At 36.2% G+C, this 18,323-nt stretch overlaps 1 protein-coding gene across 2 annotated transcripts; it reads left to right on the plus strand.

Annotated features, from left to right (window-relative positions):
• Positions 1-4,778: 4,778 nt before the first annotated feature.
• Positions 4,779-8,440, plus strand: LOC21389457 (putative RNA polymerase II subunit B1 CTD phosphatase RPAP2 homolog). Of its 2 annotated transcripts, XM_010099025.2 has the most exons (6): positions 4,780-5,525; positions 5,728-6,486; positions 6,591-6,793; positions 6,899-7,162; positions 7,516-7,674; positions 7,840-8,440. In XM_010099025.2, exons 1-6 carry the CDS (start codon positions 4,928-4,930, stop codon positions 7,942-7,944), a joined length of 2,088 nt encoding a protein of 695 aa, XP_010097327.1. In that variant the 5' UTR covers positions 4,780-4,927; the 3' UTR covers positions 7,945-8,440. The 2 variants fall into 2 exon arrangements, with proteins under 2 accessions (XP_024021958.1, XP_010097327.1); XM_024166190.1 differs by lacking the exon at positions 7,840-8,440 and having other exon boundaries at positions 4,779-5,525; positions 6,899-7,170; positions 7,516-7,660.
• Positions 8,441-18,323: the final 9,883 nt, after the last annotated feature.

The raw sequence follows: 18,323 nt of genomic DNA on the forward strand, positions 1-18,323 counted from the left end.
GGTTAGTGAAGACAGGTTGACCGGTGAGTTATAACGTCTCTGTCACCGGTCGACCGGTTGTAACGTAAAATGCATGATGACATGGCAAAATTGACTCTGGATGCGATTAGAACTTTGGGAAACCTAATTGTTACGGAAGTATGACTTCCTAAACACTATAAATAGCCTATTAAGTCACATTACTCATGAGATCACTTGAGAGACTTTTTGGAGGCTATTGATAAAAGATTCCTGAGAGGAAAAATTGTTTAATTCTCAAGAATAATTTTTTATTTGGCTCTCTTATGATTGGAAGGAGATCAAGAATACCTAGAGGAGATTAAACGACGTGTGCCCACCCGCACACCGATTGTGGAAACGAGAATAGCAAAGAAGACCAGTTGGTTGAGGCTCTTCCGGTTGCTATTTGGAACGCTTAGATCTGTCAGACGTGTAGTTTCCTGAAATCTCAAAAGGTATGTTTTAGATCTTTAGTATTTATGTTATATAGCATCATGAACATGTTCTTGTTTGGCTTTGACGTTGATTAAAATTTTTAAATTCCGTTGCGCACTCGATGCCATTAATTTTCCAACAACATCGACATTCTGGAAGAAGTTACAAGAAGGCCTTGGGACAAGATTGAAGTTCAGTACCGCGATGCATCCTCAGATAGACGGTCAAACGGAACGTACTAATCAGACCTTGGAAGACATGTTAAGAGCTTGCGTGTTAGACTTCCAGGGATCGTGGAGTAGATATCTTCCTCTGATTGAGTTTTCTTATAATAACAGCTACCAGGAGTCTATCAAAGCTGCTCCGTATGAAGTTTTGTATGGTCGTAGATGTCGTTCACCGATACACTAGCATGAAGCAGGAGAGCGCGGATATTTTGGTCCAGAACTTGTGGACCAAGCCAATGAAGTTATCAAGAAAATCAAAGAAAGATTGAAAGTCTCTCAAGATCGACAAAAGAAGTATGTGGATAGAAGACAATGACCACTGGAATTTGGAATATGCGACAAGGTATTTCTGAAAGTTGCACCAGTTCGAGGAGTAATGAGATTTGGAAAGAAGGGTAAATTAAGCCCTAGGTACATTGAGCCCTTTGAGATTATTAAGCGCATAGGAGAAGCTGCATATAGACTAGCCCTTCCACCGAGGCTGTCTGGAGTGCATGATGTGTTCCATGTGTCCATGCTATGGAAATATTTGTGGGAACCATCTCATGTGTTGAGTTATGAAACGATAGGCGTGGATCCAGAACTATCTTATCAAGAACAACCTATAAAAATTCTGGACAGAAAAAAGAAGGAATTGCAGAACAAGACCATCCCACTTGTGAAGGTCCTTTGGAGAAATCATACAGTCGAAGAAGCAACTTGGGAGTTAGAAGAGGATATGAGAAAGAACTTCCCGGTTCTGTTTTAAGTTTCGAGGACGAAACTTTTATATGTTATAGGGAATTGTAACGTCCCGATTTTCGGGCTTAAACTTTTGTATTAATTTTGTATGAAGGAATTGTAAGAGAAATGACAAAGGAATTTAAGGATTAAATTGCAAGGCTTTGGGGGGCAAGATTGTAAGAATTTTCGTATTTAGGGGTCATATTGCAGTATTAGGAAACAAAAATTAAAACACCATAGTTTTCACATAAGTGACAAGTGAAGGTTAGTTATTGTGGCACACCCTTAGGATTAATAGTAAGAAAGGCTTGGAAGGAGATGGTATAAAAGGGATGTCACAAAACCTGAACCGGTTTTGAAACAGTCCTGTTTCTGGATAGCTTCCACAAATGAACCTCAAACCACCACTTTCCTATGGAATTTGATTATACCCTTTTATGGAGATCCTCCGGACATATAAGAGACCATGTGGTTCAAATATTATAGTCAAATTCAAAGGAAAACCCCCTGAACAGAACGAAACAGTACTGAATACCTAAACAGTGGCTTACCTTAGCCCTGTTTGAGTTTTCTTGCAATTAAGCACCCAAAACTTACTAAACCACCAAAGATTTCTCTTATCCTCACTTGAGCCTTAATGGAAATGGAGTTTTCAGAGGTTGGAGAGTCGGACTTAGAGTTTTTAGGGCTGATAGCTTGAGCTACTTGCTTAACAAACTTTTTAAACAACCTAGCAACCACCTTAAGTACTTCACCATGAAGTACTCTCACCTAAGCTGCCCTTGTGTCAAATTTCTAGTAGCTAACTTATTTCTTTCAAGTGTAAAACACTTATAAAAAAGCCCAAGTACACCTTAAGTCATAACCTATCATTTTTCTTACCAAATCAAGCGTATGTACTCGTACCGATTTCTTGTATGTTATCATCTACAAATCTTAAATCATTCATAATCAAAACTTTACACCAATATTTTTAAAACCTTCCATGCATTATAAAACATGCCTTAATGAACTTCTAAAGCAACAATATCCGCCAAAAGCCCTAATCTAGGCTCGAAAGCCCAAACGTTGAAAATTGTGTCAAATTAGGATTTCTAAAGTAGTCTCACCCTATAATTCATGTGAAACTCACATCAACCATTCGTAATCAATCTTACCCACTTATATACTCATTATATAATGTCCCTTACTATATTATGGTCTATTCACCCAATAAAACGCATACTAAACCTTCCTGTTACATCTAAAGTTGACCGTTTTTACTCAGTTTTTTGTACTTTTAAAATATTTGAGCTCCATTACCTATCAAGTTTTATATGAAATCATCCTTAAACTTCTTTTCCTTCATTCCCACTTACCTGATTCACCTTGAAGGAAACCTATAACTTATGAATACAATATACACATTTAACACTAAATGCACATTATCAACCTGATCATGCACCTTGATGACATATCAAACATATGCATATAAATATAAAATCATGCAATGTATTGGCCAACTAGTATGTGAGAAATCTGGGCATCACATCTTATCAGCAGGTTTATGAGCAAACAAGGGAGAACACATTGGTAGACATCAAAATGGCTTTCGAGATATCTCAAAGGGACTTCATGTTTGAGACTGGTTTATACCAGGAATGAAGATGAAGATGAAGATTCAACTTACAAAGTGGTTGGATATTGTGATTCGGATTTTGCCGGAGATCTTGATAAAAGAAGATCACTATTTGGTTATGTGTTTACTTTAGGAAGCAAAACTGTGAGCTGGAAATCCAGCCAGCAACATGTGGTTGCATTATCATCAACTGAAGCCGAGTATATTACATTTGACAAATGCTGTAAAGGAAGCTTTATGGTCGAAAGGTTTTGTCAGTGAACTTGGGATTAGTCCAAGGCTCTATGGTTATAAATTGTGATTCACAAAGTGCAATACACTAAACTAAAAACAGTGTATTTCATTAAAAGGACTTAAGCATATCGATGTGAGGCTACATTTTGTAAGAGACATCATTTCTAGAAGGCTTCTACAGACATTACTCCCGCTGATATGCTCACTAAAGTAATTCCAGTTAGCAAGTTCACGGAAGCTTTGAACTTGCTAAGGCTTCTTCTGACGTAGTTGACTGGAGTACAAGTGTCTCAAGTTGATTGGTTAAGGCAGTTTAAGTTGGTCTATAACCATTGTGCTAAGACTGCAGCTTAGAGTAGGTGGTGGAACTAATTAAAAGACCTGTCAAGACCTGATTGGTACAAGTTGTGTATAAATAGATGTCTTAGCTAATTGTTTAATTAATTAGCGTTTTCGTAATCTTTCTGAGATAAAAGTTTACAGATAGGTGAAATTCTGGGTTTTGTACTGGGGTTTTGGGAAGTGAATGTTTCCTGAGAATTGGTGAGAAACTGAGAGTTGCTTCTTGTTGTACAAAGCTGCTTATGTTCTGAGAGATTGAGTGTAAAAGACACCAAGATAGTGGATTCAGACTAGGGAAGAAATTCCCTGCCTTGGACGTAGAATTTTAAATCTGAACCAAGTAAAATCGTCATCTTTAATTTTCTTTCTTGTTTTTGTAACTTCTTCTTTTTGTTCAGTTTCTGGCTGTTTCTGTTTGTTGAAATTGCAGGTTATATAGTATACTTAATATTAAAAATCCTTCTGTAAGCTTCGAGGACCTATTGTCAATAACATATGTTAATTAGACTACAAAAATCAAGAACATTCCGTTTGTTGGCATTTATAACAAAAGGAAAGAGAGAGAGAGAGAGAGAGAGAGAGAGAGAGAAGAAAAGGGAGAGAGAGAGATTGAGAGCGAAGGTGGACGTGTGAGAAAGCGGTTGACGAGGAAAAAAGAGAGAGTTTAATGTGGTATTGTGAGAAAGTATTAAAGAAAGGATCGTAAATGTTTAAAACTTAAAATTTGGACGGAATAGATTATGTCACGTTTATCACTATTTAAATAAAAGTAACATAAATATTTCAATCGTTTTTATGGTTGGATTAACTGATCGAGATCTTTCAAGTTGAATTTTTTTTTTTTTTTTTTTTTTTTTTTTTTTGGAAATGATCGTTTAAGTTGAATTTGAGTATTGTCGAAATTTTAAATTTATATTTTAAACACGACTTTTTTTAGTTTTAGATATAAGTGTTGATTGTTATAAATAAAGAGACCGCATAAGTAACAAACAAGCTCATTGAAAGGTTTTTACGGACCAAACCAAGTTTTTAATTTAGAAAGTTTCCAAATAAATAAAAAAGTTTGTTTCCGAATAAAAATATCCGCTTAAAAAGATGACATCAAAACATAATAGTGTCCTTTAAACAAAAGGCGCACTTTGGCAGAATAATGCAAAGTTTAGGGGCAAATTGCATTTAAAATAAAAAAAGCACGATGTTTGTCAGTACACCGACCCAAGCAAACCTTGCACAGATATATTTGTCCAAGCGCTGAAGAACATTACTGAAGATTCAAATCGAAAATTCCCAAAATTCTTGGAACTGGAAGCCCTAACAGACTACGAATTGTCTTCTTCGATTCTCTTCAATGGCGAAGAACCAACCGCCACCAATCTCCGTCAAGGACACGGTGTACAGGCTCCAGCTCTCCCTCCTCCAAGGCCTTCACGGCGAGGACCAGCTCTTCGCCGCCGGCTCAATCATGTCCCGCTCCGACTACAACGACGTCGTTACGGAGCGATCCATCGCCAACCTCTGCGGCTACCCCCTCTGCCCTAATCCCCTCCCCTCCGACCGCCCCCGCAAGGGCCGGTACCGGATTTCGCTCAAGGAGCACAAGGTCTACGACCTCCACGAGACCTACATGTACTGTTCCTCGGATTGCGTAATCAATTCGAGAACTTTCGCGGCGAGTTTGAAGGACGAGAGGTGTGCGGTTCTCGATTCGGCGAGGATCGACGCGGTTCTTAGGATGTTTGAGGATTATTCGGGATTGGAACGGGAATTGGGGTTCGGAAAGGACAGGGATTTGGGATTTTCGAAGCTGAAGATTGAGGAGAAGACGGAGAATTGCGTTGGGGACGTGAGTTTGGAGCAGTGGGCTGGTCCGTCCAATGCGATTGAAGGTTATGTGCTGCAGAGAGAGCGGAAGCCCAAGGAATTAGGTTCGAAGAGTCCGAAGCGAGGTATTTTTATATTTAAAATATCGCATTTTATGTGAGTTTAGTGCAGCTCAACTACATATTCTGTTGGTTTTGTTTGGTTGCTGAGAAAATGGAATTGAATGGAATGGAAGACTTTCTTTTTTTAGTAGTCTCGTGGTTTTTTTTTTTTTTTTTTTGTTCTTGGTATGTGGCTATGAGAGTGAGATAGGATTGTGTATTGCAGGGTCAAAAGCTAACAATACAGTTCTTATCAATGACATGGATTTCGTGAGTACCATTATCACTGAAGATGAATATACTGTGTCGAAAACACCATCGAGTTTAAAAAAGACTGGTCTTGATTCTAAGGTAAGAGAACAAGAAGAAATTTTGGCTAAAAAAGCTATGGGGAATGAGTTCGCTGTATTGGAAACATCATATGCTCCCGCGAGTAATGTCTCGAGAGTCGGGCTTGTCTTTGAAGACGTGACTTCTTCCCTACGTGCGGGTTCGTGTTTAAGCTCTGCAAGAGCAGAAGAGGAATCCCATGATGATAAGGCGGAGAAATGTACTGAAGCATCCATTAAATCCTCTCTTAAACCTTCTAGGAAAAAGAAACTGAGTCGCACTGTTACCTGGGCTGATGAGAAAACCGACAGTTCTGGGGGAAGAAAGCTTTGCGAGATTAGAGAAATCGAAGATATGAAAGAAGACCCCTCTGTGGTAGAGAATAAGAACGGAGTGTCCTTTACATCTTCAGGGAAAATGAAAGCTGGTCAATCCGTTATCTGGGCAGATGAAAAAGGTGATAGCAGCAAGAGTATAGATGTTTGTGAGGTTAGAGAAATAGAAGATGCAAAAGAAGCTGCTGATATGCTGTGCAATGCGGACACGGGAGAAAATGATGATACGTTTCGCTTTGCATCAGCGGAGGCATGTGCAAGAGCATTGGATGAGGCATCCGAAGCTGTTGCTTCAGAAGAACTTGAAGTTAATGATGCCAGTACGTAATTGTATGGTTTAAGTATGCTTTTTGTGGGTTATGTAGTTTTTGTGTCTCATGACTCAAATATACTATTTGTGTGTGTTCCTTGAACTGCTATGCAGTGTCTGAAGCTGGAATAATTATATTGCCGCGTCCAGAGAATGGGGATGAAGGAGAGCCTATGGAGGAGGATGATGATGATGAGACATCTGAACCAGAACAAGCTCCGATCAAATGGCCAAAAAAGCCTGGATCTCAACATTCTGATCTGTTTGACCCTGAAGATTCTTGGTTTGATGCACCACCGGAGGATTTTAGTTTAACTGTAATTTCTATAGTAACATTATCATACTATTTTATATTTTGCTACTATGGTCCCATGATTTTCGTTATATTCTTTCTCTTATGCCTTTCAACTACCGCCTTTCAGTTATCCCCTTTTGCAAAAATGTGGAATGCACTCTTTACATGGACGACGTCATCGACTTTGGCTTATATATATGGGAGGGATGAAAGCCTTCATGAAGAGTATGCAGTGGTTAACGGGAGGGAGTATCCAGAGAAGATTGTCTTCGGAGATGGTCGTTCTTCTGAAATCAAGCAAACTCTGGCTGGTTCTCTTGCTCGGGCTTTACCTGGACTTGTAGCTGATCTCAGGCTGTCAACACCAATATCTAGTTTGGAGCAAGGAATGGTATTGATGTAAAAACCTTTCCATTTTATTTCAACTTAATGGATTTAACCTTATCCGATTTGTGCCTTACGTTTGAATTATCACTCAGAAGTTAGATGCTTTACTTTGATAGACCATTGTTTTAGGCTTTGCCAAACCATGAAAGTGAAGATATGTTTGTTCTGGCTTCTTGTATTTACTTATCTGTGAACAAGAATTTTGGACCGTTTGGTTAAGAGTTTTAAAAGAATTTAGAGCTTGCTGTGGACGCTTATGCTAGGTGTTTGTTTCTTTCTTTCTTTCTTTGCTTTTTTTTTTTTTTTTAGTGGGATTATTTATGATTGATGGACTCTGACGGTAAAGTCTATTTACAGGGACGTTTGTTGGACACAATGTCATTTGTTGACGCACTACCGCCATTCAGAATGAAACAGTGGCAAGTAATTATCCTTCTGTTTCTTGAGGCTCTCTCAGTTTATAGACTCCCTGCGCTTACCCCACACATGATGTATAGAAGGGTATTGTTTCACAAGGTGAGACCCCAAGAATTAAAGGCTATCTTTGTATTGTTGAATTACTTGTGTATTTCATTCGTTAACCTCGCTAAGATTGAATCTCGATTTCATTGTATTGGTTGCTCTCTTCCATTTTAGAATTTTATGTTAAGCTCGTTCTAATGGATGGTGTTGAATAAGTAGGTGCTGGATAGTGCTCAAATAAGTGCAGAAGAGTACGAGGTCATGAAGGATCTGGTGATCCCGCTGGGCCGAACACCGCATTTCTCAGCTCAAAGTGGAGCTTAATGGAAGTTTTTATCAACTTCAACAAAACCGTCACGTCTTATCTTTCCCACTGATCCTTAGTTTGGAAGCTCTGGTTGTGATTTGTGGGATCCAACTTTCAAATAAGTAAAAGTTGAGTTAAAATTTGAATGGAAATTGTAAGTGCTTTATGAGTTTTTGTCTTGGAAGAAGAAAATTTTGACGGTCCGCAAAATGCGGAAGTGAGGTATCAAAGATATTACAGAATCCCCAATGACATTATGTACAAAAGTTTTTGACGGCCAAAGGTTTATGAAAATTTTGGCATCAATGTTGTGGTTTCTTTACTACGGTTCCAATGATAATGTGGCTTTGAATGCCTAAAGGATAAGAATGACTTGAGGATATATTATTGAGGCTTAAATCATTTTCATTTGCATTAAATTTGACTGTCAATCATCGAGAGGCACCTTTTTCAGACAGTCGCACAGCTGGTTTCATTAGACCCTAGTTGTATTTGTTATCCTCCTCTTTAAACTTTAATAGCAATGTTCTTTCATTTTTTTTAATTTAAGTAGTGGGGTTGGAGAGCCCCATTTGTTGTATAACATGAGTTTATTTGCCCTAATATTCGCGACTGAAATTCTTCAAGCACGTTTAGTTTGTTGAATTAAGTTTTTAATTCGAGTTGAGATGTTATTTTATGTGAATTTTTTACTATAGTAAAAAAGTTAAATGTGACTCTTTTTTAGAGCTTTTTATTGTAGTAAAATTTGAATCTGTGAATTAAACAGAATCTGAGTTTTTTTTTTTTTTTTAGATTTTCCCTAGTCTTTTTTTTAAGAACATTGATATTTTTTACTTATCAACGGTGAATTTATATTAAATTTGAACAGGATCTGAGTTTTTTTTTTTTTTTTAGATTTTCCCTAGTCTTTTTTCTAAGAACATTGATATTTTTTACTTATCAACGGTGAATTTATATTAAATTTAATTAAAAATTAAATTAAATTAAAAAAATAATAATACAAATTTAATGACATCAATATTTTAAAAAAAAAAAACTAATAATTGTTCACGGGAATTTTTTTTATAAACACAAAAAGGCGGCCTCACAAGTGGGGTCTACTTTTGCGTCTAATAGAGATACATGCTCATGAGGATAAATAGGGCTGTTCTTTTATCTATTGGATTGGTACAAGTAGGTTGTACTTGTCTTCCGTTTGGATTTGTTTTCAGGCGTCTGCCTAATGTATACTTAACAGCCCCATGAGTTTTGTAGATGTTGGGGACCATCAACCACATGTACCTTACGGATGTATTGCAGGGGTATAATATAATAGTAAGTTCACTGTATTGCAGGGGTATAATATAATAGTAAGTTCACTGCATGGGGGATTGGGGATTAAAGGCCTAACAAAGGCTTAATTTTAAGGGTCCATTTAGTTTGATTGATTCGAATTTTTTATTTTAATTGATATGTGACTTTATGGGAGAACTTTTTACTGCAGTAAAAAAATTAAATGTGACTATTTTTGAGAGTTTTTTACTGCAGCAAAACTCGAATATGTGAAATGAACGAGGCATAAACTTCAAGACTGGAAATTGTAGGAAATAGGGGTACATTCAAGATTTATAAAAGTAAATGGCTAATTTACTAATGTATAAAAATTAATAGACCATTTCACATTTTAATTTTCTAATTTTACCCTTTTCTTGTTATTTTTTCCCCTTTTCTTTGGTAAATTCAGGTGTATCTAAGATTTACTAAGTTAGAATCACTTGAAAAAGAACAGTACAAATTCTAATGATAAATCTTGAATATACTTGGTAAATTTAAAATTTACTAAGTTCATATTATTAGAGGAAAACTGTACAAAATCTAATAGTAAATCCTGGATATTCGTATTAGTATGAAAAAAATGAAAAATCTAATGGTAAATTCTGGATATACTTAGTAAATTCTGAATTTATCAAGTTCGTATTATGAGGAGAAAAGTGAAAAATCTAATGGTAAATCCTAAATATGCCTGATAAATCCTAAATATACCTGAAAAATCTTGGATATTTCTGGTAAATCTGGATTTACCAAGTTCGTATTATGAGGGAAAAAGAGAAAAATCTAATGGTAAATGCCGAATATACCTGGTAAATTCTGAATTTACTAAGTTCGTATTACTAGGGGAAAAGAACATTACATATTCTAATGGTAAATCTCGTTTATACCTAATAAATTCCGAATTTACTAAGTTTGCATTATTAGAGAAAAAGTGAAAAATCTAATGGTAAATCTCGAATATACATGGTAAATCTCGTATTTATCATATTCATATTACTAGGAAAAAAGTTAAAAATATAATGATAAATCCCAGATATACTTGATAAATCTTAGATTTACCATGTTCGTGTTACTAGGGGAAAAGAACACTGCATATTCTAATAGTAAATCTCATATATACTTGATAAATTCAGGATTTATCAAGTTTGTATTACTAGGAAAAATGTGAAAAATCTAATAGTAAATTCTAAATATACCTCATAAATCCTGAATTTATCAAGTTCGTATTAGTAGGGGAAGAACGCTAAATTCTGATGATAAATCTCATATATACCTGGTATTACCAAGTTCATATTAATAGGAAAAAAATGAAAAATCTAATAGTAAATCTCAAATATGAATGATAAATCTATGATTTAACAAGAAGGTATTTTTAAAATTTTAACTTATTATAAATCCAGATTTACATCACATTAACCTAATTATTAACTTTTCTTCTACATTAACCTATTAATTTTAATTCCTCACCTTATTTCTCTCGATCTCCCCTTCCAGACTTGCAATGTGTACTCCTCTGAATAATGATGCGAGCACTCCTGTCCACGTCCTTGAAAAGTCAATAATGACCTTATCTTCTTTTTTCTTTTTATTTGTTAACTTAATTTAGTACGTTATTCAAACTGAACTTAGCCTTCGTTGGTTTTTATTTTGGGAGAATTATACTCTAGTAGGCTGTGTTTTATTAAATAATTAATTGGCATCTTAAAATGTCCTCCATTTTTTTAAATAAAAACTCTAAATTAATACTTCAAAATTTTGAGAAATAACAAGAAATAAGAAATAAAAAAGATTTTATGCCCTTTTTATTCAAAGTAACGGGGGATTTTGTAATAACATTTTTTTTCCAGAAGAGGGCAATAGAAGTATACTCGAAGACTGTATTTTTTAACGCATGAAGAACCTACACAAATTTAGCTAATCAGTTAGGGTCTGTTTAGTTCATGACATTTGAAATTTAAATTTTTTATATAAGAAAAAAATATTATAGCATAATTAAATTTATAAATTTTAACGTGTTTATTTAAATTTTTTATATAAGAAAAAAATATTATAGCATAATTAAATTTATAAATTTTAACGTGTTTATTTAAATTTTTTATATAAGAAAAAAATATTATAGCATAATTAAATTTATAAATTTTAACGTATAAAACAAACGGATCTGAAAGAATATTGAGTAATTTGAAAAACCATCTGTATATTGAAGATTGACGACATACAAAGAAGAAAGCAAGTATCTATATAGTACATCAGTTAGCCTATTCTAGGAAACTATAACTAATGAATCAATTACAATCAATCAAAAGTCAAAGACGTGTAGATCTCATATTCTTTCCCGTAATACTCCTCCTCAAGTTGGAGCGTGTATGTTAAGGACGCCAAACTTGCTGAGAAGAGAATGAAAAACTGATGAATTGAGTGGTTTGGTGAACAAGTCGGCAAGCTAGCAAGCTGATGGAACATGGGCAGTCACTATGGCACCTGACTGAATTTGTTCCCGAACAACATGGCAATCGATCTCTATATGCTTGGTACGTTCGTGATAAACCGGATTTGCAGCAATGTGGAGTGCTGCTTCACTGTCGCAAAATAATTTGACTGGTTATGAATGCTTCGCCTGCAAGTCATCCAACAAGTATTTAAGCCATCTTATCTCACACGTAATCGAGGCCATAGCTCAATATTCTGACTCGGCTGAAGATCTTGATACCATCGTTTGTTTCTTGGTCTTCCATGAAATAATCGCTCCTCCGAGGAAGATACAATAACCAGTAACAGACCGTCTTGTGATTGAACATCGAGCCCAATCTGCGTCACAAAATCCCTTTAGTAGCAAGTTTCCTTTGGCTGGAAAGTACAATCCTTGCCCAGGTGCACCTTTAAGATATCTCAAAAGGTGATGAACAGCATCTAAATGGGGTTTTCTTGGCTCTTGCATAAACTGGCTTAGAATGTGAACTGAATAAGTTATCTCTGGCCTTGTAATAGTAAGATAAATAAGTCGACCCACCAATCTTCTATAAGTGGATGGATTCTTCAATGGTTCTGCCACTGTTGGTAGAAGCTTAAGGTTTTCTTCCATAGGCGTCGACAACGGTTTGACCCCAAGCAAGCCTGCTTCATCTAAAATGTCAAGTGTGTACTTTCGTTGTGATATGGAAATGCCACTAGTAGAACGAGCAACTTCAACACCAAGAAAATATTGCAATTGGCCAAGGTCCTTGATGCGAAATTTGGTATGAAGAAATTTCTTAAGAGCAACAATTGCACCATCATCGTTGCCGGTTATGATCATGTCATCTACATAGATAAGCACGGCTGTGAAAGAATTACTAGAGATCTTGGTGAAAAGTGAATAGTCTGCCCTCGATTGATGAAAGCCATCTTGCTGAATAACAGTAGAAAATTTTTGAAACCAACTACGAGATGCTTGTTTAAGTTCGTATAAAGACTTATTGAGTCGACACACAAGAGAATTCTCCCCCTGTCGACGAAGACCAGGTGGCATTTGCATATAGACTTCTTCGAGCAAATCTCCATGAAGGAAAGCATTTTGAACGTCCATTTGGTGAAGGGACCAATTTCGAACAGCAACTACAGCGAGTAAACAACGAACTGTAGTTAACTTGGCCACAGGAGCAAATGTTTCTTTATAATCAATCCCTTCGGGTTGAGTGAAGCCTTTTGCCACCAACCGAGCTTTGTATCTTTCAACTGTGCCATCGGAGTTATACTTAATCTTGTACACCCATTTGCATCCGATTGGACGATGTCCATATGGGAGGGGTGTAATTGTCCAAGTCTGATTTTGTTCAAGAGCTTGTAGTTCTACGGCCATGGCTTTTTGCCATTTTGGATCCAACGCTGCCTGTTCATAAGTCACAGGTTCCACAAGAGTAGTGACAGTGCAAACAAAATTTTGATATTTGGGTGAGAGTTGTGCGTAAGAAATGTACCGATGTAAAGGATGACGTGTGCCTGTCGAGGAAGAAGATTGACTGGAAGCAACCTTGGTCGTGTGATAAAGGTGAAAATCTCAGAGTTTGATGCTTGGTTGTTTGACACGTTCAGAACGACGAGAAATAGGAGGCAGAGATGGAACATCAGTGTCATGATTAACTGTATGCTCGTTTGAAGCGGACACAAGTGATGGAGATGAAGATGGACTGTCAATAAGTGGTTCTGTTGTGTCTATGGTAAACAAGTCATCTGAAGTGTGTGATAAAGGAAGGACAACCTCATCTTCTTGTTCTTCTTGTGGATTAGTATGAAACAGAAAGATATGCTCGTGAAACACAACATCTCGGGATGTGAAGAATTTATTAGTTGCAAGATCATAAACTCGATAACCTTTTTGACTAAGGGGATAACCAATAAATATGCATCGACGAGCTCTTTGATCGAATTTATGTGTGGGTAGGAGGTTGGTAGCATAACAAAGGCATCCAAAAGTGCGAAGATGATTATATGTAGGTAACTTGTTGTGGAGAACTTGGTATGGTGATTTATTAGAAAGAAGAGGTGTTGGTAAATGATTGATTAGATAGCATGTCGTTTGGACGCTCTCCCCCCAAAATTTTAATGGCAAGTTTGCTTGGAAACGAAGGGCCCTTCCTACATTTAAAAGATGTCGATGTTTTCTTTCGACCACCCCATTTTGTTAGGGAGTTGAAGTGCATGAACGATAGTAATTAATTCCCTTGGCATCAAAATAATCTTTCATTGACAAAATTTCAGTACCATTATCTGTTTGAAGAGTTTTAATTCGACTATCAAACTGTGTCTCCACCCAAGAAATAAATGAGTTTAATATTCCTTGTGTTTCAGATTTAAAACTCATGAGATGTATCCAGGTATATCGAGTAAAATCATCAACAATTGTTAAGAAATAACTAGCCCTAAAAGTGGATTTTATTCGATGTGGTCCCCAAACATCACAATGTATCAAATCAAAAGGTGCTTGTGAGGAAATGGAACTAGACGGAAAAGATAAGCGAGTTTGTTTAGCTAAAGGACAAATTTCACAAACATGATTCGAATCAAAATAAATTGCAGGATTACTTTTGTTGAGAACTTGAAGGGGACGGGACGATGGATGCCCAAGACGTTGATGCCAAAGATTTGAATGCTTTCTGATGGAGTAGGCAAAGGCTGGATTTTGGGCTTGTGTTAAGTAGTAGAGACCATTATGTTGCTTGCCCAGGCCAATCGTCTTCCTCGTAGCAGCGTCCTGCACAACACAAAAATCGGAAAAGAATGTCACTAGACAGTTTAATCCTTGTGTCAATTTACTAACTGATAGTAAATTAACTCGAAATTGCGGGACTTTAAGAACTTCATCAAGTTTAATATGGGGCGTAATTTGTAATGAGCCAATTGACTCGATACGCGTCTGGCCACCATTTGGAAGGCTAATGGTGGTTGTTGCAGGCAAAACTTTCGAGTCTAGTAACTCGGCAGAGGAAGTTACATGGTCCGTAGCCCCACTATCAATGATCCAACACAAATTTGATTGTGAGGTATCTGTAATATTTTTAAATAAAGGCATGATGGTACCTGCGGCATTGACAAAGTGTTGTGAGTTACCATCAATGTTGGCTTTTCGTAGCATTGTCATCAATTGATTGTATTCCTCGGTGGTGAATTTTGGCACATCATCTGTTGAAAAAGATTTTGCTCCTGTTTCTAAACTTGTGTTTGTCTCCACGTTCACGTTGTTTGCATTTGAGCGGGACTGGTTGGGAGGCTTCACGTTCTTCCCATGAAGTTTGTGGCCTATTGGAAAGCCATGTAGATAAAAGCACTTCTTAATACTGTGATTATCACGATCACAGTAAGAGCAGTGTAAGGGCATCCTTTGCCTTTGAGTCGTCTTGTTATTCCGATCCGCAAGCATGGCATGATGGTTCATGTTCCCACGATTAAGAGAGACTTCGGCTTGCTTTTCTTGTTGAAGGATGAGGGAATGAATCCGACGTGTATCAGACAGAGGTTGCATCAATAAGATTTGTCCACGAACAGTAGCATAATTGTCATTCAATCCCATGAGGAATTGCATGACTTTTTCTTTCTCTTCCCTTTTTCTGAGTTTCTCCAATCCACCACATGTGCAGGATATCGGCTCATGATAAGACGAGAGTTCATCCCAAAGAGCTTTAAGTTTTATGTAGTAGATTGAGATTGACTGCTGCCCCTGTCTATGTTGTATAATATCTCGTTGGATTTGAAAAATTCTTGAATCGTTTCCTTGTGAGAAACGCTCTTGTAGGTCCGACCAGATTTCCGCAGCAGTTTCGCCATAAATCACGCTGCTCGCTATATTTGGATGAATGGAATTCAATAGCCATGAGATTACCATGTCATTGCATCGCTGCCAAGAAGGAAAATTGTCATCTATAGGAGAAGGTGGCTTGACTGAACCTGTGATGAATCCAATCTTGTTTTTGGCACTTAAACTGATTCGCATAGCCCGACTCCACGTGTCGTAGTTGTCTTCGTCAAGTACTTTGGACACAAGCACCATGCCCGGATGGTCCGAATGGTGTAGAGAATAAGGATCTATGGCTTCTATGATCGCCTTAGTCATTGTCGATCCCGTCGTGCTGCTGTCTTTGTCTGCCATGGCGGCTGTGACAAAGAATCAAGTTGCGGAAGCGTTTATAGGATTTCAGAGTTACCAGGTTTGGCGCTCTGATACCATGAAAGAATATTGAGTAATTTAGAAAACCATCTGTATATTGAAGATTGACGACATACAAAGAAGAAAGTAAGTATCTATATAGTACATCAGCAAGCCTATTCTAGGAAACTATAACTAATGAATCAATTACAATCAATCAAAAGTCAAAGACGTGTAGATCTCATATTCGTTCCCGTTCCCGTAATAGGATCCTTAGTTATATATAAAAGAAAAATTCCCGTTTGTTGTAAGCATTCAAATGAAAGGCGAATGTTTTATTAATATCTTTTGTTTTTGTTTGTGACAATAAAAAACTGTGGCTAAGCAAGACCTTTAGCTTATTTAATTTTCTAACAATGTAATTTATTTTTCATATCATTTTTAAGAAATAAATCGAAGCACTATCGCTAAATAAATGAATCTTTCTAAAGAAAATAACAAGATGATATATACAAGCAAGAACATGAAACAACGCCTCAGATGTAGACTTGAGTTTTTTTTTTTTTTTTTTTTTTGCCTAATCGTGTAAACTTCAATAATTATTTACAAGGTATTGCATAAGCATGTATCTAAAATCTAATCTGAATCTAAAACACCTTGCTAAAGAAGAATCGGTTTTTTTAAGGGAAGTGCGAAAAGTTTCGCAGGTTTTTCCCCCCAAAATTAACCACTTTTTTTTTTTTTTTGCGGAGGAGGGAAAAAATCAGGTGCGGGGCAATTAAGTCGAGCCGCACGAGCTGCCTGTGGCCTGTGGGCTGCTGAATTTAAAATCCCGCCACGTGTTAGTTCATCGTTAGATGGAAAATGCACAACCGTGAACTGCGCCGCACTAAATCGCACGGGTGGGAAGAAGGTGGCCGAGACCTTTCCACGTGTCTTGTCGTGATTAATCTGAGCGAAAAAGTGACGGGACCCACCTACAGGGGCAATGACGCGTTCGTCCCCTGCCCCCCTCTGAACACACGCCTCTCTGCGTGTGTCGAACACGTGCCATCACAGCTGTTGATCTCTTTAATCTGACGGCCTGAGATAAATCCGGGTTTATTTTTTAAATATTATTATTTATTGTTAATTTTAAATTAATTTGTGGTCCGTTTTAACACTGTTTTGCGCCCAATTCCTGACACTCCTTATATATAAATTCTATGAATAATCAAATTAAATTCAATAAAAATACACTAAAATAAAATGAAATCACATCAAATTAAATAAAAAAATTTATAATTAAAACTCAGCCACATATGTTGTAGCCCGAGTTTTTCAGCCTAGACCAAATAGAATTCGGGTCATCATACTCTAATACTTTTCTTTTGTGCCCTTTTCTAGTTCGTTTCTTTTTTTTAATACAATTTGCATTTTAGCTATTTTGAATAGATCATGTGTGTGGTTTGGTATCATTCCCCTTTTCCCAATAATTATTATTATTATTATTATTATTATTATTTATTATTATGTTTAGTTATTTATTTATTTTTAAGTGATTTGTAGCCCTGTTTTTAACACTGTTTTGCGCTAAATTTTTTATGTTACACAAATAAAAATATATAAATAATTTGTATGAATTATAACCATTTTACTACCATCTTGCACCAACTTTCTGATACTACTCACATGAAAATGTTGTAAATAATTCTAATGAAAAAAATGTGTTGAGCTAAAATAAAATCAAATCACACAAAATTAAATAAAAAATATATTCAAACAAAACATAATAAAACTAATTAAAAAATAATAAAATAAATTAAAATCTTTTTTAGGTGACAGTTGTTTTTTTCTTATTTAAATATTTTTAAAAAATAATTTATATAACTGTTATTTTTAAACGGATTAAACGCGCTAAAAACTAATATATAAATGGCAAGGTCTTTAAACCGGCACCTACTATTTGCCGAATTGAAACGGTAATTGTATAATTCATCATAAATCGTGTATATTTACATGTAAATATGTATATAATTAAGTATAAATCTTTTATATTTACACGTTGTACAATTCAACATATGTCTTATACAATTTAGCATATGGAAGTTGTACATTTACATAAGTCTTGTATATTTACATACGATAGTTGTACAATTCAACATAAACCTTATATAATGTCTTCTGCCGAATCAGTCAAACAAATAGTACCTGCCGGACGGAAGACATTTCCTATATAAATAATAAGAAAAGGAAATTAAGAAAACGTAAATAATGCCCTGCATATCATTTTCAATGTGGCGGTGCCCAATGGCGGGATGTCAAAATCAACTTCCATCACAAATTTATTAATAAACTAGGCCTTGTTCACTTCGCGGATTCGATTCGAGTTTTCAATTCAAGTTGAGATGTGACATTTTCTGAGAGCTTTTCACTGTAGCATAAAAAGTTAGATGTGACATTTTCTGAAAGCTTTTTACTGTA

The sequence above is a fragment of the Morus notabilis genome, unplaced genomic scaffold (assembly GCF_000414095.1).
Source record: "Morus notabilis unplaced genomic scaffold, ASM41409v2 Scaffold1372, whole genome shotgun sequence".
Lineage (NCBI taxonomy): Eukaryota > Viridiplantae > Streptophyta > Magnoliopsida > Rosales > Moraceae > Morus > Morus notabilis.

Bases quoted from the DNA above. Each gene is read 5' to 3' on its own strand.
- LOC21389457 (XM_010099025.2), top strand. From the start codon at position 4,928: ATGGCGAAGAACCAACCGCCACCAATCTCCGTCAAGGACACGGTGTAC. The intron at 7,163-7,515 runs GTATTGATGTAA...GTCTATTTACAG, and splicing joins CTAGTTTGGAGCAAGGAATG to GGACGTTTGTTGGACACAAT. The intron at 7,675-7,839 runs GTGAGACCCCAA...TTGAATAAGTAG, and splicing joins GAAGGGTATTGTTTCACAAG to GTGCTGGATAGTGCTCAAAT.